Source organism: Nyctibius grandis, chromosome 11 (assembly GCF_013368605.1).
Source record: "Nyctibius grandis isolate bNycGra1 chromosome 11, bNycGra1.pri, whole genome shotgun sequence".
Taxonomy (NCBI): domain Eukaryota; kingdom Metazoa; phylum Chordata; class Aves; order Nyctibiiformes; family Nyctibiidae; genus Nyctibius; species Nyctibius grandis.
The window spans coordinates 5,112,139-5,135,372 of NC_090668.1; the positions used below are offsets into that span (position 1 = coordinate 5,112,139).

At 46.3% G+C, this 23,234-nt stretch overlaps 1 protein-coding gene across 4 annotated transcripts in view; it reads right to left on the reverse strand.

Moving 5' to 3' along the window:
• Positions 1 to 3,552: 3,552 nt before the first annotated feature.
• The window catches only part of MYO9A (myosin IXA), a 188,774-nt gene continuing 169,092 nt past the window's right edge, over positions 3,553 to 23,234 (reverse strand). For all 4 annotated transcript variants that reach the window (XM_068410045.1, XM_068410044.1, XM_068410042.1 and 1 more), the window contains 16 exons: positions 19,254 to 19,366; positions 18,682 to 18,839; positions 17,863 to 18,086; positions 17,405 to 17,521; positions 16,556 to 16,744; positions 15,525 to 15,572; positions 14,719 to 14,830; positions 13,786 to 13,847; positions 10,602 to 10,794; positions 10,000 to 10,128; positions 9,551 to 9,656; positions 8,921 to 9,052; positions 8,248 to 8,371; positions 4,869 to 5,071; positions 4,541 to 4,683; positions 3,553 to 4,113 (listed from right to left, as the gene is read on the reverse strand). In XM_068410045.1, the coding sequence (XP_068266146.1) occupies positions 3,632 to 4,113; positions 4,541 to 4,683; positions 4,869 to 5,071; positions 8,248 to 8,371; positions 8,921 to 9,052; positions 9,551 to 9,656; positions 10,000 to 10,128; positions 10,602 to 10,794; positions 13,786 to 13,847; positions 14,719 to 14,830; positions 15,525 to 15,572; positions 16,556 to 16,744; positions 17,405 to 17,521; positions 17,863 to 18,086; positions 18,682 to 18,839; positions 19,254 to 19,366 (2,535 nt within the window). In that variant the 3' untranslated portion in view covers positions 3,553 to 3,631. The remainder of the gene's footprint in view (positions 4,114 to 4,540; positions 4,684 to 4,868; positions 5,072 to 8,247; positions 8,372 to 8,920; positions 9,053 to 9,550; positions 9,657 to 9,999; positions 10,129 to 10,601; positions 10,795 to 13,785; positions 13,848 to 14,718; positions 14,831 to 15,524; positions 15,573 to 16,555; positions 16,745 to 17,404; positions 17,522 to 17,862; positions 18,087 to 18,681; positions 18,840 to 19,253; positions 19,367 to 23,234) is intronic.

Below are 23,234 nucleotides of genomic sequence, written 5' to 3' on the forward strand. Positions count from 1 at the left end.
AATAATGCGACTAGAAATAAAATGAAAATAAATAATCTGAACAGAAAAAAACCTGAAAATAATCTGAATAGAAATAAACTGCCTATAAATAAATAGAAATAATCTGAATAGAAATAAATCTGAATAATCTGAATCTAAATAAAATGAACAGAAATGATCGGAATAGAAATAATCTCAATTAAATAATCCGAATTAAATAATCCAAAATAAATAATCTGAATTAAATAATCCGAATTAACTAATCAAAAATAAATAATCTGAATTAAATAATCCAAATTAAATAATCCAGATTAAATAATCCAGATTAAATGATGTGAATTCACCAATGTGGACAGGACTGAGCCGGATGGAGGCCCCGGGGGGCCGGGGCAGGGGAGCCCCCGTTCCCCCCCACCCAGCATCACGCACACACCCAGCGCCAGGCGCTCCTCGTTACAGCTCTTTAATTAGCACGGGGGGGGGCCAGGGCGCTTTGTACAGCCACGGGCGGGGGGGAGAATAAAAAATAATTAATAATGCACAAATTGCACTTGATACACACCAGGGTCTGATGGGAAAGGGAAAATACCCCCAGAAGGGGCAGATTTGGGGTGACCAGCGGCAGCGCCCCGGGGGGGGGCAGGAATCCTTCGCCTTCACAGAATTACACTTTTATTTCTCCTTTTTTTTTCTTTTTTTCCCCTTTTTTTAAACAATTCCCAGCGCGGCTGACGCAGGAGAATAGACCCTCTGACAATACAGACTCTCTTTTTAATTTACACGCAGCAGACTTATAAATTACTTTAAAAAAAAGTCCATTAAAAATAATAATAATAATAATAATATAATAATAATAATAATTAACAGCACGCAGCCCCCTCGCCTTTCCAGTAGTCAGTACATTCACGGCGCTCCGGAAAACCTCATTTTTTGCCCCAAAAATGTGGCCGGGGCCCTGGAACACCCCATTGCCCCCTTAGCTCCTGCCAGGATTAGAGATACGTATATATATACATATATGCATGCATATATTTCTTCTCTATATTATTTCTTTATATATATATATACATAGAAATATATTAAATATATAAAGAAACATATTTTCTACATATATTCTACATATATTCTACATATATTCTCTACATTTATATATATAAAGAAATAGAAATGAAATATATAGACATATATTCTTTATATACAGCATATATTTTGACATATATTTCTTTATATAGAGAGAAATATACTATCTATATAAGGAAATATATCAACATATATAAAGAAACATATATATTTCTTTATAAATATAGAAGAAATATAAAATTGTATATAAAGAATCTATATTCTTTATATACTTTTGATATATTTCTTTATATAGAAATATACTCTCTATATAAAGAAATATATCTATATATATAAATATCTATTTCTTTATATATTCTTTATATATATATATTTATATATATATACACATATTTATATATATAAAAATATATATATAAAGAAATATGTATTTATATATATTCTTTATATATATAAAGAAATAGATATTTATATATATCAAAGAAATATAAAGTATATAAAGAATATAGATTCTTTATATACAGTATATATTTATTTTATATATATTTCTTCTATATAGAAACATATAAATATATACATAAAGAAATATATATTCTTTACATATGGAATATTTCTTCTATAGAGTATTTCTTCTATATATAGTATATTTCTTTTATATATATTTCTTTATATATATAAATATATACAAACATATAAATATATATATTCTTTATATATAGTATATTTCATATATATATTTCTTTATATATATTAATATATACAAACACAAAGAAATATATATATTATTTATATATAGTATATTTCTTATACATATTTATATATAAAAATATATACAGAAATATCTATACTCTTTATATATAGTGTCTATATATCTCATGTATTTCTTTATATATATAAAGATGTATTATATATAAAAGAAAGATAAAATATATAAAGAAACATATTTATTCTTTATATATATTCTTTTATATATATTTTTACACAGAGAATATATATTATTTTATATATAGAATATATAGTCTTTAAAATATATTTTCTTTATATGTATTTTTTTAATATATATATATAAGGGAAATATATATCTCAAAAGAAATATACATATACATACATATATATATATACATATTTGGAGGTGCTGCCTGCTCCGAGGGGTTCGGGGTGGCTCCCCAGGAGCTTTCCCTTGCGTGGCCACCACTCGCCTTCCCAGCGCGTCCCGGGTCCATCCCCAAAATCCCTGATTTTCCCGTCGGGGGATGGTAAAATCCCATTTTTCCCTACGGATGGGAGAGAATTGACTTGGTCTCGCTTTTGCTCATTGGAAAAAAAATTTAAATTAAAAAAAAAAATAAATAAAATAAAATAAAAAAAATAACAGAAAAAAATAAATAAAAAAAATAAAATAAAATAAAATAAAATAAAATAAAATAAAATAAAATAAAATAAAATAAAATAAAAGTCCCAATAAATAAACCATCCCTCGAAAGAAACGGCCCTTGGGGCAGGGGGAGAGGGGACCGAAGGGTGGCTCAGCTCAACCCAGGGATGCCCGGCAAGACACAAAATATCCAGGAAAACTCAATTTTTCACTATTTTCTCCCTTTTTGGCGGCGTTTAGGGAAAGGACGAGCCTCAACCCGCGACGCCCGGACGGATCCAGCCTTTATTAATCTAATTAGCGCCCCGGGGCTCCTAATTTTGCTTTTCCAGAGGTTTTCCGGTACCTGGAGCTTCTCCGGGCGCCACCCATGGTGCCGATGACGATGATACGGGGAGGGGTTAGGAGCCAAGTCGTTAGCTAGCGTTGCTAATTAGTCCTATCATGGGCATCGCTTTTAAATCATGCTAATTACACCTCCAGGGATTGCTGATTCAAAATAAAAATAAATGTGTAGAGCAAGGTGGTAGCGGCACGTGACGGACGGTGATGGCGGTGACACCGGCAAGGACGGCTCAGCCCATCGCTTCCCTCCTCCCCGGCCAAAAAAAATAATAATAATAATTAAAAAAAAAAAAAAAAGGTCCCATTTAGGAGAAAATATTAAAAAAAAAAATAATAAAAATATATATATTTACAACAAACTCCAGTAACCGGCATATAAACAAATATAGCTTCAAGTAGTCCTTGATTATTATTATTATTATTATTTTTTAATACTGATGGTGTCCAAAAAAAAAAAAAAAAAAAAGAGGAAAGGTGGTTAGGTCACGTTAAAAATAAAAAAAAAGGTGATTTTTGGCAGATTTTAACGCTTGTCCATGCGCTCGGCGTCGGCGTGGATGAGGTGGTTAAAGCGCGGAGGCGGGAGCGGAGCCGGCGCTGGCTCGCGGTGCTCCCGTGGGATATTTCGCCTCGATTTTCTCCTACCACGAGGAGTTGGTGGTGTGACGCTCCGAGGGGAAGGGCGCAGGAGCCGGCCCGTGCCCCTCCAACCCCTGGGCCAACCCCCCACCGCGAAGGTCTCAACCCCCACCCCAACCCATTAAGGCCACCATTAAAACCGTCCCCCAACGACCTTTTTAATGAAGAATTCATCCTCCTGGTGGTAACGAGGTGACGGGGAGGTGGAGCACCTCACACCATGAACTCGTTGCTCCCCAGGAGGACGAGGGGTTGGGTGGCGGCGCAGTCGGCCTCGGGGTTCCTCTTGCGTCCCGCCCCCGTCCCCCCATCCGGGGGCTCTTTGGTTTTTGGGGGGGAAGATTTCACACTCTTCAGTTTCTGTTTGCCTTTCTCCGGGTTGAACGTCCCGCGGGTGGTGAACTGCGGCCGGTCCTCGGGGTACCGGTGAGGTCCCACGAAGCCCTCGGGGCTCGCTCGGGTTTCGGGGGGCTCGCTGGCCCCCGCCGCTCGGTAGAAAGGGGATTTGGAGTACATCTGGAAGCGCTTCCGGGGGAGGTGGGGCAAGCAGGAGGTGGACGATTGGGAGGAGGAAGAAGAGGAGACGGAGGCGTCAGTTGGGTCCGCCAGGTCCGGCCGCATCCTGGGGTGCCTTCGCAGCCGGCTCGGCCCCTCTGCCTTGGCGGGGCGCAGGGAAGTAAGTGCTACGCTTCTCTCTGGGTGGGGGGAAGGACCCAGAGGGTTAACACCCCAAAACCACCCAGCACCTCGCCACCGCTCCCCAGGGGTGCACGCCGTTGAGCCAGGACAACGTTCCTGGCATCTCGCTGGAGGTAGCATCACCTGGGATGACACAGCGGTGCTGGAGGAGCACTCAACCTCCCCATCAAACCTTGGGTGCTACCACCCACCTCCCCAGGTCCATGTGTTTTAACCCTTAACCTCCCTCTTCACATCCATTTAAATTGTTATACCTCAAGAGCGGGCAGGAAAAACCAAACAAACCCCTCCCAAGCTATCAAAAAACCTGAGCAACCTCATCTAGTTGAAGATGTCCCTGCTCATTGCAGGACTAGATGATCTTTGAAAGTCCCTTCCAACCCAAACCATTCCATGATAAAACCCAGCAACGCCTGGATTTACCCGAACGATCGGAGATGGCTCCTTCGGAGTCAAAGTTCAAATTTTCGGAGCTGTCAGCGGTGCCGATGGAGGCTTCGGACTCGAGGGTTTCATCGTCGGATGCACGGGGCTCCAGCGTCAGCATCTCGAACGTCAGCTCCTCCCTGCCAAAAAGTGACCCAGTCCCATTGACCCAACAGGACCGAAAAGGTGGGGAGGAGGAGAAAGGGATGAGAGTACACCAAGAGGTCATGGAGGGATGGAGTCCTCCAGCTCACCCTATGAGCAGCACGTCAACCATATGATGTCAAACAACATCCATACGTAACCTATAGCAGCTTGAACTCACTTTTCCTTCTGCAGGCTCTCGATCTGCTCGGTCAGCACCTTCTCCTCCTGCTGCATGGCTGCTTGCTGCTGCTCTGTCACCTCCATCTCCATGGCTTCCTCGCTGCTCATGGTCTCCTCGGGGACATCTGTCACTGAGGGCAAGCGCACGGCGACGGGAGACGTTGGGCTGGGGTAGGCGCCACGTCGCACGCGTCCTTTGCCCTGAAGAAGAGAGACAACGGTGTCACCACCATCAGCCGAGGTGATTTTGCAAACATCTCAGGTGCCAACCACACTGCTCTCCCAAGGAGTGAAGAAGATGGCCCCGGCCATCGGTCCTCAGCGCGCCGCTGGCAGTCGCACCCAGGACCCTCCAAAATCTCACCCCAGGATGGGAGAAGTAACAGAAGGAGGGGGCGAGGATGGAGGTGGTGAGGATGGAGGCAGTAAGGATGGCGCTGATGGACCAGCTACCAGCTGATGGACCAAGTGCAACGTGGACTTCAAAGCAAGCCCAGCTGGTGGCAGGATGGGTTTCCACAACGCCCACAGCCCATGCGACGGCAAGCTTGACCTGCCAGGTGGCCGTGTTGGCTTTGGGTGGGAGCATCACCAGGACTTTGATTTCAGGGCCCCCAGCTCCCGCTTTATCGTTAGATCACATCTCGCATCCTTCCCTCGCCCACCTTTGGTATTTCCTGAGCATCACAAGGGTCTCCACCGACTCCTTCAGCAAACGGTAACTCACCTAATCACATTGCCCACACTCTGATCTCATGTGCATGAGATCCATAAACCAAGACCACCTCCAATGGTCCGTTATAAGACAATAAATGTTAATTTTTGCACCTGTGGTTAAACGAGGAGATTTAATGCAGAAGTCCCTGCTGAAAAGCTCTGAAGAACCATCTATTTTTTTTAATATTAAAACCATCGATGGAAAAGGAACCAAACAGGTCTAGTATGTGTGGAGGAATATTATACATACAGGTGCTTTAACCTTTCGAGGAGCAGCTCTACGGATCTGCTCCACAGAGTAGAAGAAAGAGATGGATTTGGGGAGATGAGGGACATTAAAAATCTTTTATCTTAACTGTATCATAACCAGACACATCACATCATCTACATTAAAGATCCTGAACCAACCATGACTTGGGAGATGTCGACCAGCCTGAGTCATGCCCATCACTTGCTGCCCTCCTCCTGACAACCATCCCCAGGATGAACCTCTATCTCCTTGTGGTTGAACTCGTTGCAACGCAGCTTTTCTCCCCATAGGGCTATTTAAACCCTGCAGCTGGGACATCCCCAGGTCCCTCTGATTCCCCGTGTGCCTGGAGTAGGTTTGCAGGGTAAAGGAGTCTCCTTTTTTCCTATAAAAGTGATATTTGCTCCATTTTATCCCTTTCATCTTTTAGCGTCACACCTCAGAGACCTTTCTCCGGCAGCAAAGCCGCTCCTGTGCCCTGGCGTTCTTCTGATGGCACCTTCTCATGTGGGCTCCTGAGCTGAAGCACAGCTACCTGAATCCTATTAGCCAAAACCCCTGAGATCCCAAAGATCCCACCGGCTCGTGGCCTTAAGCCTCTGTGAAACGGTGTGTGCTTGTGGAACAGCGTCGGCAGAGCAGAGCTCGAATTTTGCTCGTCTCAGTCTCCTGGCCCTCGTGGATGCTGAAGGATGGGGAGAAACATCATGGGCTGAATCTGGTAGGAAGGGAAACAGCCTCACGAGCATCCCCAAAAACCTGCGGGTGCTTTTCTTGCCCATCACATCTTGCTAGGAACTCAAACTCAAGCTGGGATGGAGTTTGGGAATACAGGGGTTGCTGGACCCCTCCCAATTCAAACTTGGGTGTCCTGACCTTGAGTTCTAGGTGGTGGTGCTGTTCCTCCTCCAAGAAGGTGCAGGAGACCTTTGGATGTCTCGTGGTTTCCGAGACATCCGAGTCAAGGGTTTTATCCACCACCTCGAGATACAGCAGCACTGCGAAAGCAACTTGATGCTGAAACGCATCCTGAGCGAGCAGAAATTGGGGTGGGAAGGGATCATAGAATCACAGAACCGTTTTGGTTGGAAGGGACCTGTAAGACCATCGAGTCCAACCGTTAACCCAGCACCGCCAAGCCCACCACTAACCCATGTCCCTCAGCACCACATCTACATGGCTTTTAAATCCCTCCAGGGATGGGGACTCCACCACTGCCCTGGGCAGCCTGTTCCACTGCTTGAAATGAGTCAAGTAAAGCAAAAAAGTGAAGCACAGGATGGAAAAAGAAAAGAAAACAGAAAAATAATAAGTAGGAAGGGGACAAGGGGTGGAAAGCAGTTTTTCAAGGAGCTGCGTGCAAGGACGGCCGAGCATTGGTCATCCCGAACTCCTGCTGCCCAGGGGACCTGCGGGAGAAACGGTGGCCCTGAGGAGCAGCACCTGCTCGGGGACGGGACGGGCAACGTCACGGACAATGGCCGGTGGGACGAGGCTGGAATGAGCGGCGGTGACAGACAACGGAGGGACGCGGCGGCTGGCGCAGGGCGCGCTGCAGTGAATACATACCGGGATTGAACTGCGGGTTATGCTCATAAATCTAACTGCAATTAGTACGGGCTTCTGGATTAGAGAGGAGATGAAAAGGAAAGCAGAAGGTTAGAGTGCACATGCCGTGGCCCCTCCAAAAAACCCGTTTTTGTGCGTTTTTATGGTTTTTTTAACTGGGCTAAGCGAGGCAGCTCTGCAGCGCCAGCCCCACGACCTTGGGCAGCTCCTGCTTGGATTTCATCCCGAAAAAAGCAGGAGCAATGTGTCCCTGAGGACCACAGCAAGTAGGTCCAAGCAAAGGGCTCCTTAGTACAAGCCTGGGATGACTGCGCTGCGCCGAGTCCGTCCCTCTCCCGCAGCCCAACAAGCCAAGCGCAGCGTGTATCTGCAGCCCGCCAGCCCCCTGGGAAGCATGGAAGCTCAATGAGATGGGTTTAGGGCTCCCAAAAAGGCATTGCGGGAGCAGGGAGAGCCTTTGGGGAGCTCATTTTGAGTTCAGAGAATGAGACTGAGCACGAAAAAGGATGGTCCAAGTCTCCCATGGGGCGACATTGAGCTGGTCAATGACCTGACTCAACCCAGGACCAAACAAGCTCAAATGAAGGTGGAAACGTAGATCAGGAGCTGCTAGGCTGGAGCGACCATGTTTCCACAGACTGTTCCCACCTCCTTGTGCTTTGGTATGACTCCCTGCAAAGGTGAGGAGCCACCATGGTGTAGAGGGTCCTTGTCCTGGGGGAGATGGCGTGAGAGGTTGCAAGGGGTTTGGGAGACTGGGATAAGCACGAGAAGATCAGGTAGGGTTGCTCTGGGGGCAAGGAGAGGACAGGAGGGAACAGAGACAGCTTTGGCATCTCACCATCGATCTGCGGATCAAGGAGAGGCGGCTCTTGGCTTTGTTCTCCGCAAACTCCAGGCTGTTGATGTCCTTGAGACGAGCCTTGTACTTGTTCATCTGCTCGATGACGATTAATTCTACGCAACTAAAGGGGGGAAAAAAACCCAAAAGAAGACAAAATGAGAGGAGGAAATTATTTGACCTGAGCTGGTCCTGTCTTGCCCAAAGATCTGCCCTGACGGAAAGGCACGGAGGGAGAAAGGTCCAGCTGGATGAATGCTCCTACAAGCTGGGTGTCCAAGCAGATTCTGATCTTCAACAATTTTAACAGACTTACTGGACACTGGATCCAGTAATGACAAAATGAAGTAAGAACAAAGATCTGGTTGCCATAAAGGGGATTAACTATAAAACCACGTCAGCACAAGCTCCACCTTTTCCTGCTGAGATGTGCCAGGCAGGAGCACAAGTTGATCTGCTCTTGTGGATGCTCCATTGCTTAAAAATCCCCGTTCAACAACCTCTTGGAGATTGACAGAATATGAAATATCTTCATGAAGATGCATTTAATACGTGTATATAATTTCCATGCTAAAGGTCCTTATTCTCGAGCCCTTGTACTAAGTGTGGTCAAGATGTGAGTGGTGACATGGCAATGGTTATGGAGCTGGATCACCCGGCACCATGTTCTTACGTGGTTGTTTTACTGATGTCCTGAACGCTCTGCAGCGGGTCCGTCGTGTCTGGGCAGCGGAGGATACAGGGAGCAAAGACGATAGCCAAGGCATTAGCTGACATTCGATTGGTCTCTTCTTGGAGGGCAATCCTGAAAAAAGTAGGGATTAAGAGAGAAGTCAGAGGTGAAAGCACCTCCACTTCACCTCTTCCACATGGCCATCGATGAATAAAAGAGATTACACTTCTACAGTGCTATCTTGCTCTGCTAGCAAGCGTGCTGCTCTGCCCTCGTCTTCGCTCTGCTCAATGGAGAAAGCCAAACCCAAAGACATCTCAGGTGTTCTCAAGGCATTTTCCACCCAAAACAACTGGCATTTTCCACCCGAAAAAACCTGTCCCTGCAGTGGCGAGAGGCACCACGGACCCACAGGCACCAGGAGCAAACAGAGCACTGCAGAGGTTGCTCATCAATACGAGCATCATTTGGAGAAACAGCTTTGGGGCCACCTCCCAGAAGACACGATGGACCTGAAAGCTCTTCCCTTTCCTTTGCCCACCTGCTTTCGGTCTCAGCTACTTTGGTATGAAAAGATGTCTGAGCATCCTCCCCTTGCCTGTTGCCCGAAGCCACCTCGGCCCAACGTACCTCACCAGGTGGAAGATGAGACGCTCCAAGGTGCTGAGATGGGTGCGGGAGAGCTGGTCGATGACCGAATAGACTCCCCGCACCATCTCCTTCCTCTCCTGGAGGCCTGCGGAGAAAGCACCAACGTTTAGGGGTGGCTTCTACTTCTTCTTTGTATTTAAAACGATACCTTCCTAATGCTTTCTTACTTTTACTACTTAGAAGACAGATCTTCTGGCTAACGTTTTGGGCTGAAATCTATTGAACCACGATGCAAACGCGTGCCACCAAAGGCGAGACTGAACTGCCCGTGGCTTTGCATGAAAAAACACTTCTGGCCAAAAAAATCAGTCTTTGAAACCAGGTGAAAATGATTTGGCAAAACCAGCTGACTCAGGCCCAAGGAGTAAATAAAGAATTTGGCACTAAAAGTGGCCACCGGGAACGGGATAGCGAAGGAGGCTCCTTACCCATCGCCCGCAGAAACTCCTCGTAGAGCTCGAAGGTCATGAGAGGGTTGGGCAGATCTCGGAGCCACTGCTTGAACACGCTGGCGATGACGTGGATGTTGTAGTCGTCTAAATTCACATTATCGATGTCTGCATCCAGCAGTAGATTGAGAAGAGAGAATAAAAACAAGAGGCAACGATCAATATGAAGCCATAAGTGAAGCCAGTGCATGGATAAGCTACTCTAGGATGGAAAGTGTTCATGTGCCACCCCAAAACCACACTGCGCTCAATGTCGAGAAATCCCTCACTTGATTTCAGCTCCACGTCTTAAAATCTGCATTTTCCAGGCAAGTGGGACCAGGATTTCTAAGGCAGCATTTTCCCTCAACTAGAATGACTTTATTCATACATCACACTGAAAAAAGCATGAGTCAGTGACTTGAGAACAGATTTTGGTTGGAGACGTGAAAGCATCACTTGCGTTCTCACAGCCCGCGGTCGGGGAAGGCAGGACCGCTTTCTTGTTTCGCCCTGATGAAGCTTCTTCCCACCTTCCTTACCTCCAACCTTGCTGCTGCAGAGAGTTTTCTCCCTATGTGGTTTATTCCCCTTCTTTTTACCTGTATCGAGTCCTTGCCGCAGCTCCTTGATCTTGTTGGTGGACCCCGACTTTCTGTAAATGCCCTCTGTGTACAGCCCGTGCATTTCGATGTAGTTGATGAGCTTCTCCACCAGCACCGGCACCGCTCGCTCCTCGCTGGTCAACCGGGAGAGCTCCACGCCGAACTGCCGAGATGAGAGCTCAGGGTCGTACTGATGGGGAAAAGCAAAAAAAAAAAAGGTTTTAAAATATTTTTAGCAAGCAATGCTGGTGCAGTGCTTCGACTCAACTGTTATTCAGATTTCTTCAGCTGATCCAGGTGATCTGCAAGTCAGTCTAATGAAGCCACCGGCACAGAAGGACAAGACAGCCAGCAACGTACATCTTGCAATGCTAAATTCGTCTCTGGACATGCACCTAAAGTCATAGAAGTCTGGATTTTCTTTCTTTAACCACCTCACTGTGCTTATATTCTCAGCCTGGCAGAGTCACCGCAGCTGGGCATGGTGGTCCTCCACCTCCCGCCCCTCTGGCACCATCTCCAGGGATGATTTCACTGCCCAAAGAGGCTGCACAAAGCAGAGGAGATAAATCTGAGCCTCGGGTACTCAGATCAACTGACAGCATCGGTGATTGCAAAATATCTGTGAACAAACATGATGCCAAAATAGGAGCATTGAAAAGGCCCACCTACATCTGTCAGGAACGACTCTCTTGCCAGCTGCAAACACTCACTGGAGATTTGATATTTGGCAAACTCAAATGTGAACAAAGTCCTCCCAAATGGGAGATTCTGGGTGGGAAAAGTCAAAAGACCTAATAAAATTTTGACACAAATGCCCAGCCCCAGCAGAAGAAACGTGAGAGGGCACACACTGCAATCCAGTCATCAGCAAGATGGTGGTGACCATGACATAGGTCACAGCTCGCCGTATAACCACTCCTGCATCTTTGTTTTTCCCATTCAATGTCATCCTTTCATCAATCTTGTCAATCTTATGAGATGATGTGGGGGAGATGCCCCTGCTGTTTCATGCTCTAGGGAAAAAAAACACCCCAGGAACATCTGGTCTCAGCTACCAGTTGAAATTTCATCACCTGCTGCTCAACCAGCCTGCTTGGCTGCTAAAACCATCAGCAGATGCGACACCACACAACCCATGTGCTAATTTACTCAAGTCAAGTAGCTGTGAGATGAGGACTTAGCATGGGTGAAAGCAATTCTAGGGCCAACGAGAGAGATGAGCTTGGCATTTGCTCAAGTTCACCCCAGATCTGGAGAAACAGATCCAGTCTGGGACAAGGCTACAGTTACAAAATCAACCATTGTCAGAAAATAAAGACCTTTTTCTCAAAGTGATGGTTTGTGGCTCCCCATTGCTGGAAACAACCCTAAAAACCATGAACCCACCAAGCACAGACAAGCCAGAGCTTTCCTAGAGAAGGATCTCCAACTGCCCGAGTGGAAAGCTACCATGGAGACATGGTGAACTCGCTTCCTTGGGTACAGCACAAAAACTTCCTTGTGCAGAGAAACCCCAAGAAATGAGAAGGCTCCAAGCACCTCTGAGCTTCTCTGAAAAAAAATAATCAGAGATCTCATTGAACTTCCCAGATGTGTAGAGCAGAAACTCGTATGGAGTGTTTCCAGTTCCTGCAGAAATACTGTCAGAAAGGGAAAGAGCGCAGCAAAAACACTATATCAAAGCAAATATATTCAAATATTTATATTCAATGTATATATTCAGATTATTTCTTGGGAAAAATGTAATCATGCAGCTTTATGGAGGCTGTATGATTATGGAGGCTGTTCTTCCCCAGGAAGCCTCCCAGGGAGCTGATAAAGCTTTCCGCACATTATTATCCTGGCTGTACGATCCTTTTTTTGGGCACAAAATAAACTTTAAAAAAAACCCCCACACCAAATGTTGATGATTCATTGTTAGCCAGGGCGACACTGGTACAGGCTGGGGGCTGATCTACTGGAGAGCAGCTCTGCAGAGAAGGACCTGGGTGTTCTGGTGGACAACAAGTTCCCCATGAGCCAGCAATGTGCCCTTGGGGCCAGGAAGGCCAATGGTGTCCTGGGGTGCATTAGGAAGAGTGTGGCCAACAGGTCAAGGGAGGTTCTTCTGCCCCTCTACACGGCCCTAGTGAGACCACACCTGGAGTAACTGTGTGCTGTTCTGGGCCCCCCAGTTCAAGAAAGACAAGGAACTACTGGAGAGAGTCCAGCGGAGGGCTACGGATGGTCAGAGGACTGGAGCATCTCTCTTACGAGGAGAGGCTGAGGGAGCTGGGGCTGTTCAGCTGGAGAAGGGAAGACTGAGGGGGGATCTTATCAATGCTTACAAATACCTTAGGGGCGGGTGTCAAGGAGATGGGGCCAGACTCTTCTCAGTGGTGCCCAGTGACAGGACAAGGGGCAACGGCACAAACTGAAACATGGGAAGTTCCATCTGAATATGAGTAGGAACTTCTTTGAGGGTGGCAGAGCCCTGGCACAGGCTGCCCAAGGAGGGTGGGGAGTCTCCTTCTCTGGAGATATTCAAACCCACCTGGACGCAACCTGTGCAACGTGCTCTGGGTGACCCTGCTTTGGCAGGGGGTTGGACTGGATGATCTCCAGAGGTCCCTTCCAACCCTTAACCATTCCGTGATTCTGTGATATGCTGCATTCATCCACTGTCCTCCATACCCTTAAACCCAGCAAACAATATTTAATTCCCCTCTAAGGAGCACGGTGAGCGCTTGAGCATCCTCCACCCACCCTTCCTCGCTCAGCTCTAGTGCCGCCGCTGTTTGGGGACCGCGCTGAGCGCCTGAGCGGGGACTATAACCCGTATTTCCAAGAATAACTCTACATTTAAGAATAACCCCACATTTCCAAGTTCTTAAAAGCTATAAAAAGAGGCAGCACTCTATTATTCAGCACGATTACAAGGTAGGGAACATCACTGCAACATCTACTGCAAGACTGGGCAGGTCCATAGTGATGCATCGCTGTGTTACTCCTAAAATACGTGCCAACACCCAAGCACTGGTTGGAGACACCTCCAGGGATCTCCAGTCCAAGGTCCTGCTTGAAGGAGGGTTATTGCCAGCATTATACCAAGTTCTGTGCCTGCAAATATTTTTTATACAAGCCTGGTACCGCCGTCTGAAAGGTATTTAATGAAAGGAAAGGAAGGAGAGACATTTACCTTTTTGGAGCACTTGGTCGTGGTTTTAAGACAGCACTTCTTGTGACAAGCATATTTACATACTGCAACAAGGAAAAATAGTATTTAATAATCAAAAAAAGTCAGATCGCTGGAGAAATATGAATTAATATGAATTAAGTAGCTCCTCTCAGGACTAGCAGGTCAAAAGCACATTGAATTTGCAGTTCCCAGGGGCCAAGTCTATTAGATCCACTCAAACCAAAACAAAAAATGAAGCCTTTAATTTTAAAGGTCCCATATTTAAGTCCCTGAAACATTAAGAAAACCTTGATAGATCAACTCAGAAAACAATCCATGCGTCACTCTGAGCTATCCGACATGGATATGCTCAAAGAGGTTGGAAATAGCAGGGAATTCGTATTCTTCCTGCACTGGACATCAGCCTGAAACACCCCAGGGTCAACACTTTCAATCTAATCAAAGAAACGTTTCAAAGACCAAAGCGATGGATCAATCTTTGCCATCGGTTCTCTTCCATTTTCCCCATCTCTCCAAAAATTCACATGCCTGGAGGTCAAATGGGCTAAGCCCAATGAATTTGCCATGGTCACGAGACCCACAGGTATCCTATGGGCTGAAGCCGTACCTGACTCGACCGTCCTTCTTACTGCGATGCTTAAATATGGTTTGACCTCATGGGATGACCATAGGACCTTATAGGATCAGATGTGTAAGGCAAAGCTCCCACGCACAAAACTAACCATACCATGAGGACTGGAAGGACTGCTGGGGTGGACTTACTAGTTGACTTCAGAAACCCTTAGGATCTGTCTCAGAAGCTCTTTTAATGTGAAAAAAGCCAAATTATTTGAGAGTGGGGTTGCATGAAACAGCAGCAAACACCTTTCAGAGCCCCAAAATTCACCCTGTGATACAAGCACATGAAAAAAAGGGCAAAGCGAGCGTGCTTACATTTACAAACAGAAGCTCTGTCCATTATCCAGATCAAGGAGGAACAATATTCACAGTAGGTGGGGATGCTGTACTGGGTCGCCTTAAAAATGTGACCGTTGTGCTCTTCCACCTGCAATGAAACAGATCGGGTGGTGAGAAAAAGGAGATGGGGGAAGAGTTTGCTGCAAAATGGGGAGATGAACAGAGTCAACTGTCCAACTTTTAGCTGTTATTTGCTATTTTTGTTTCCTTTTCAGCCCAGTAACCCCATAGGCAACCCAAACAGACATCCAGCCGGGACGGGAACTGAACCGTCATGTGAGCAGGTTAGAAACTGCATTTGACCGAGGTTGGCTGGTCAACCTCCCCATGCTAAGAAGGTCTTCTATGCATCCATGGCCCCTTTTTCTCTGCATCTGCATCCTTCCTAGTACTATTATATCCTTTAGGAAAAAAGGAGATGTAAACTCCTACATCTCTGATATTAGAGATGAAAAACACACACTGTAAGTTTGTGCAGAAACCCAGAACAACACTTTCTGTTTCGCTCTCAGTTCTTCTAGAATAACTCCTGACATTACATGCACTGTCTTGAGTGATGTGGGACATGTTTTCAGAGGACAACCTACAGCGATCCTTGATCAAGCAAACCAAATCCACCTCATCCATCTTTCTAGCATGTCCTTTCACAGCTGCATGTTCATTAGAGTGTGATGTTCAGACCTCAACACAGGACCCGTCATGAGCAGGTCTCTTATCACTCGTCATTCTGGCCACAAGGACATTAATTTTTTTAATGCTCAAGCACAAAGTGCTCAACTCACCACATCAGCTTCCTTTTTTCTTCTCTTTTTTCGTTCCGTTTTTGGCACCTGGCAATAGAAAGAGATTTAAGAGTATTTACAGGCAATTGCCCCAGGTAAAGTGTACGGAGGGCTCGTATCTAACTTTGCCCACTGCTTTCCAGCCCCACCCTCCCGTGCACCTGCAGCCCCAGGAGAGTCACTTTAGAAAACTCTCCTATGGATCACCCTGTTTTCAGAAATCCCCTGGACAACTGTCCCCATCTTCATCTCAGAGTTGGGATCAGCTGCTCTGCCTCCAAGTCCAGCATCAGCGAACTAAACCTCTCCCATCTCATTTTAAGACACCCAAGGAGGACATGGCACAGCACTGCAGCTGGAGCTGATGCTCAGCCTGCTCAGAAGAAAACCTGCCTGGAGAGGAGCCTGGGGAGGATTCGGAGCAGAAGAGCCAGAAGATGGATTATTTGTACAAGAAACAGCATCTCCCAAGCCCAGCCTGAGACCCCGTGCTTGTCCTCACAGACCATAAAGAGCAGAAAGCGAGGAGCTCAGGTTAGTGAAAGGCATACTGCAAGCTCTGACTGCTTTAAAAGCTGTAGCTAGACCCCGAGGACAGCCACTGCCCGTGTCCCCTTCTCCTGCAACCCAACCGATGGTAAAGTATGTGGTCACCTGGGAAGAGTTCAAGAGATGAGGAAAGCATCTCTCTCTTTTGCTTTCCCTCAAAGATTAAAAAAAAACCCCAAACCCTAAAATGGTAGCACGAGGAGCTGCCTTTCCAACCATCCATAGATGGCTGCAGCTTTGCCATGGAGACAACATCTACATGTTGGCATTGGTCAAGGCCCAGCTCAGCCCAGATGTGAATGAGGGTTTGCTGAGCCCAGTGAAACACAACCAATGAATCACACCTTGCATGCTGGCTTATGTTGTCCACCTCACCTTAAAGCAGAGAAGACAACAGAGGTTCCCATGTGTCTACAGAGAGCACGACCCCGCAGAAAGACAGTTCCCAAATCCTGAAAGGGCTTAAGAAAAGTGCCGCCTACCTTCACCGCGGTGTAGTCCAGGGGTTTGTACTCTATCATATATTCATCCAGGAAGACTTTGAAGGTATTGACCCAGACTTTAACTGGAGACTCACTCCAATCCCTCTGCTCAAGCCTCATGGTTTTCTCCAGAATCTGCTCGAATAAGGCATACAGGTCCTTATAGCGGATGCTTTTCCCATCATCCATCTTTTAAGGAAACAGAAGCAAAAAAAAGAGATTTTTATACACTTCAGATTGCCTGTTCTGCTCCAGACAATTATTTCAGCCTGACCGGCTTCCAAACGCTTGGGGGAAGTCCAAGTATGATTAAAAGAAGGAGAAAAGGATCATCTAACAGAGAGCTGTTTTGTGACCTTTGGCAGGGTGGCTTCTCAGTGCACAGCGTAGGAGGACGGTAAATGCCAGCTCAAGCCTTACAAGGAACTTTTTGTACAATCTGGGCAATAAAATACCTTTTTTTGACCACTCTGATCGCTAAGCCACAGCGATTGTTGCTCAGATTCAGAAATAGCAGAAGAGCAGAGCTCCGCATTGCTCGGATGTCCACCACTCGCTAATTTAAAACAAAGGTTTCTAGGAACTTTGGGTGGGAAACAGGAGTTTATCGATTTACTGTCATCTCCCTGTTGACTGGAAGCAAGCTAGAATGAGGAGACCAAACATCTCCACTCAAGGAAGACTTTGGTTCAAATTTACAGCTCGTGGGACTGAATACAAAGGAAGAGCATCCTTCTTTCAGGATAAGCAGACCAGGAATGGAAGGCTCTGCAATGTCTCCATCACCAGGAGGACTCAGAGCATCTCATTTCTCCTCGACATGGAAGTTCTCACCCACCAGTCACTTACCGCCAATGCCGAGGAGTAAAAGCTGAAGATGTTTTGTCGGAATTCCTTCAGCGCTTTCTTGAACACGACATCCACCAGCGTGTCCTTCTTGCTGTCCTCATTATCCAGTTCATTCATCTGGGAAATCAAAGGGGTTTATGCACCCACGTGAATTTTGCTGCTGCAAAGCACCGCGTGAGATGAAGCAGCACAAGCAGCAGCTGCTCCACCATGGGCAATGTTAATAGTGATTACGATGTGGTTTCTCCTGCATGCACACTTAGAAACACGAGCCCTTCCCCATAGCCTTCAACTCCTGCCCATCTTTTCTCCCAAGCCTGCCCTGATGCATGCTGTGCACCCTTCGATGAATTATTAGTATTGCTACTGATGCCCCCACGATAATTTTGGCGTTGTTGCCTCTGTCTGCTCTCCGAGCTCTCCGATGATTTAGCTGGAGCAGTGAGGACATGAGTTACCTTCTTCAGGAGAAACTCATCCATGCTCTTCAAGTCGCTAGCGCTGGTTATGATCTGCAGCGAGTCGTTCTGCCACTGCACAGGCTCCAGAGCCACGTTGCTGATCTTGACACTGCGCTTGCGTTTCACTTTGGGAGATGGCTCCTTGTTCTCTTTAAACTCCCGACGGTAGATACCGGACAGCTCAGGACTCCGTGGAGGGGTCAGGTGGTGAGGACTCAACTCTATGGGTGATAATTAAAAAGGAAGAAAGAGATTGAAGAGCAGATGAAAACTAGTTCTGCCACTAAAACAGGGAGATGGGCATCGAAATAGACCTGCGGAGGAGAAAAGAACTGTGTGGTACTCATAGGAAGATTAAATGTTATTTCTCCTTTGGTTATTTCCTCTTTCAAGAGGGGAAACATCTGTCCATGTCCAGATGGCTGCTGGGAAGATTAGGGACATGAAATTCCTCGAGACCCGTTTCGGATCCCACCCTCTAACCTACGTGCCACGGTTTCGAGTTGACGCTGTCCATGAATTCAAGAGACATGAACCAGCGTGGACATTCGATTTGTGCAGCTTCGCAACCCGTTCTCCCACAGGAACCTCAGCTAGACCACACCATCACACATCATACTCCCATTTACAGATACCCTAACCCTACAGATAAGCCAACCTTCCTCAGTTCTATACCTTTACCCAAGCCCCTATATATTGGACTACTCTTGGTTGTAGCATCAAGCCAGATTTACACTACCTTTTCCCTCTGCCATGAGAGTGAACGCAATTTCTCTGCTCCTTACAACACCAGCACCGTGCCACCCCACCACTTACCTTCACCAAGCTGCAAGCCAGAAATCACCTCCCTGCCGGGGGCTTCTTGCTCCGCGTACAGCTCTAGCAGCTCAGACTGGGTAGCAAGCTTCTCCCATGGGGTCTTCTTCTCCCCCTGCTTTCCCTTCACCCAGAACCTCATCTTGGCTCGCTGAGGCCTGGAAATAAGTCGTGGAAAGGGGAACCACCTTAACTAGGAAAATGTCCTTCTAACCAAAACTACCCCAAATCTCCCAGACCTTCATGGTTTTTGAGAAGGAGTTAAATCCACACAACTTCTACCTGAGAAACCAGGCTAAATGTCCTCAGGAAAGGCAAGAAACCCAAGTTTCATGCATGCAATTGGGTGGTTTGGGATGGGATGTCTGGCCCATGTCATCAAAACTTTATTGTGATATGAGCAGGATGCCTCTTCTAATGGGGCATTTCCATGGTCACGTAGGAAAGGTGGGACAAGTAACTCATGTGCTGGCTTTGGCTGGTGAACCTCCAAAGGAGCTGGGGTGGTTCAGCAAGGTGATGGAGAGCAAGAAGGACATGGGAGGGACTCGTCTCCCAGCCATGTTTCCTACCTCCCATCTGGAGCCAGGTTCTTCTGCGCGCCCACCAGCTTCCCGATCTCCCCTTGAGACATGGTTTTGTGCAGTTTCATTTGGCCTTCCCCAGAGGCGAATCGCTGCACTGTCTGTAACGATTCCAAGCATGAAGCGTTTAAAAATGAGACAGCTCTTGGGATGCCAGCTGATTTTTTTTTTTCCTAGCAAAAATTATTTCATCTGTTACATCTTTATTTCTAGCTGCCTACAGATGAAAACCTACAGTCCTGTCGAGCTAGCTACAACTAGAGAAATATTTTAACAACTCCTAAAAAAGAAAGGGATTTCCCTTCCTCCAACTCTATATTGAGGTCCAACCTTCTTTCTCCTTGAGCAATCAATGATGAAAATCAGTGTGCACCAAGCCACGGGTTCTCATCACTCAGCCTGCACAACTGCTCCACCACCTCAGTCTGGGCAGCCCAGATCTTCATCCCAGAAGAACCATGTTGGCCACATTCATTAGCCATGACGAAGTGATTTGTGGTGTTCCTAGCACCAAAGGAACCCAGCAGAGCTTCCTCCTCCAACTCTTGTTGAGGACTTTACAGGAAGTCTTTGTGCCAAGGGCACGTCAAAATTAACCCTTTGGAAACAAGAGATTTTTCAGCTTTAATACAAAGGATCTCCACTTTTGCCACTATTTAAAATGCCCTGGGATCACTTTTGAGGGTGAAATGAATTTGCAATAGTTCAACGTAACGAGATTCCATGAAATAGCCCACAAATAGTCTTCTTGTATTTAAAAAAAAATAGTAATTTTTGTTCTTTTTTTCCCAACTGCAGCTGTGATTTTGGAGTTGGACTCCTGGAGGAGAGACTTTTGGCATGAGGAAAGCAGGGAATCAGGTTGTATGAAAGGATTCGGGAGATGATGGTCAAATATCTCCTGTAGCTTTCCCATCACCTAAAAGTCTCAGCTGAATGCACTGTGTTCTGAAGCATTTCTTTTTCTTCTGTTAAAAATATTTCAAATAAAATTATATAAAAATATGGGCTGCAGGGGAGTCACATTTACCATATTTACTCAATGTTTTATTTTTCACCTCGGACTAACCTCTCTACCAGCCAGGAGATGGCAGTACATGAGGCAAAATTGCCACTGGGAGAGAAAGAAACTGCCTAAACCATCAAAGGGTTTCTTGTTCCTGTCGCTCTTACATTTAAGTGATGATCACACATCAATTGCAGATGGATACTGGGGGAAAAAAAAAAAACCCTCAAAACCCATAAAAGTGATTTCCATCCAGCCCAAACTTACTACTTGCTTTTAAAAATGACCTACTAAAATATTTTCCCCCATTATATAGTTTCGTTCTTGAGTAATTTCAACCTTTTAATCACTTCAGTGCTTTGTTTTTGAAAAAAAATGTATTTGTGTACCCCTTTTTCCTATTTCAAAGCCATTTAAAGCACATTGGTATGTGCTGACCGTTGCAGGCAGGCTAAGGAGATTGCTGGAGCAATGCAGAGGTTGCTCTGTAGGACTTCACGTACACTTTCTTTTTTAAATATGTATCATATCTACTGCACAAGCAGCTCTAGCGTTGAGATTCTGGAGTAGAGCAAAGCAAGTGAAACCCCTGGCTCATGCAGAAGACTTTGAGTCAAAAACATAAAGCACTTTTGAGACACAATTGGAAGAAGGGTTTTTCTACCATTACTATCACCACCTCTCTCTGCTCTACCCCACTTCTTGACCTACTATCATTCCACGTTTCCTCTGCTCTCACAGCAACCTTTCCAGCTTTTGAAAGTAAGGACTAAAAGGCATTTTTGGTGCGAGAGCCTTCTGTATGAGGGACTCCTCCAAGAAGCTCTGAAGGGGAAGGTCCTCAGCTGGATAGGAAACCTTCTCAGATGCCAAGACAAGCCTCTGTGCCAGAAAATCCCCAGCCAGGGAACACCACAAAGCACTACGTGCGGGTGAACGGCAATAGCCAGGGGGTCTGGAGTTGTCCCCTGGATGAAGAGGGGAACAAATATTTTTCCTCTGAAAGAGCAACTTGCATTTCGCCCGCTGGCACTAGGAAGAGAGAACTGTGGCCAAGTGAGATGACTTGTCCCAGCAGGCAGCAGTGCTATGTGCTGCACTGAAGAGGTTCCTAAAGTGCAATGGCTCCCTCTGAACGGCTTAGGATGAGATCTTCTTTCATTGCTGGCTCTTCAGGCATGCTTGGGATCAGCTGGTGACAGATACTTGGCCGGATGTTTGTCAATTTGTGGCTGTAGCACGGAGGTTGGAGTTAAATCACTGCTTCGTTACCCAAGACCCTCTCTCTAAGAGCCTCTGCTGAAGGAGAATGTATTCAGAAAATACTTCTGCTGTGGTTTCTCTAACCAAGGCTGTCTATTTATCTGCTGCAGGAAAGCTCTCCAGGCTTAGGTGCAAAACAGAAGTGGTATTCATATGTGTTGACCACAGCCAGGAGCTATTCCTCCCACTTGTCTCACTGCAAGGCAGGTTAATCCTCAGCTAATCACTAACCAAAAAACTCAAGCAACCTTTGAAGGTTTGGTCTTGTCAGGAAGCCCTTTAGCCTTAAAGGCTTTTTGGAGTCAACTGTACCTTCAGCAGCCACCTTATATACTGGTGCACCTTGGGTTTCAGCTCTGGCTGAAGATGCTCTAGGTCTTTGCTGCTCTGGGATACCACAGACATAGGTCAGGAGCACCCATTTCTGGTGGACCTCTACTTACCAGCTAGTGATACGCAATCATTAACTTGATGGTCAAGAAACCAATAGGCAAAACAGGTTCACGCCAGCGGTGCTGGTGAGCCATCACATGCTCAGCTTCACAAGGTCACACATGATCTCCCTTTCATGTATCTAGCAGCCCTTGGCCGCTGAGCAGCACATCAGAAGAAGCTTTTTTGGAAAGTCATAGCCAGGGGCAGGAGCCCTATGAATAAGCTATTCACTAGCACAGAAACCAGTCCGTGTGTGATGGTTGCCTGACTTGTCTTCATGTGAACATCACAAGACACAATGAATATGTCTACGCAGCACCCACCTACTGGAGCTTGTACCCAGTATTGCTCTATCATAGGCTGCTCCATCATCTGCAACACCCAACCAAGCTCTGCTAATAACTATGAATAAGCAGTCCCTAAATTTTTGCTATTTGTGGTGATCCTGACCCAGAAAAGCCACAAGCCAAAGGGCTGGTCCCAAACCTGCAATACAGAATACAGATGGAAACACTGTACACGTTGTCAGGACGTACAGACGTAGGGTACCGCTGAGCACACGACTTCACGGGTAGCATTTGCTAGAAAGCAGAACTCAACCGCGCAAGGGGTCAAAGGGCTGACCACCAGTTAGAGCTAGTGATGTGAGAGCAAAGGAGAAGAGGGATACAGGAGAGATGAGAGACAGTTGGCACCTACTACTACTCGCATGCGGTGAGAGCTGTTAAACCAGGAGAGCAGAGTCCCAAGGAGCATTTCGAAAGAGTGGGATGAGCCAGGTCCCTCCCAAGGATGGAGCTCACCTTTTGCATCCCAGCGGGAAAGATTTCTACGGCTAAAAAAAAACCCCTAACACTTTGTAAGAGGGTAGCCTCCAGGAACACAGCACAGCACTCCAGGTACGGCGCGGCCCCTCACCCAGGGCTTTCGCCAGGCTACGTAAAATACTACATTTTCTACATAAAATCCTCCCTTTCCTGATCTACAGGCAGGGAGATGAGCGAAGATGCAGCCAAGTGAGCTCAGTTCATAGAGTCACATCTTTCAATCAGGTTTCGAGTATTCCTGGCTCAAAACGTCTGGAAATTTATCAAGAGCAACCTTAAAAATTCATGGAATTTCTAAACCTCTGCCCTCTCCCAGTGAGGAAATTATCCTGGGAAAAATTTATCCTTTATAACAAAGGCTGCTAACACAAAAGTCACGAAAAGCCCTCCTTGGCCATCTGGCTTTCCTGGAAAAGCTGATTTTAGCATCACACGAGA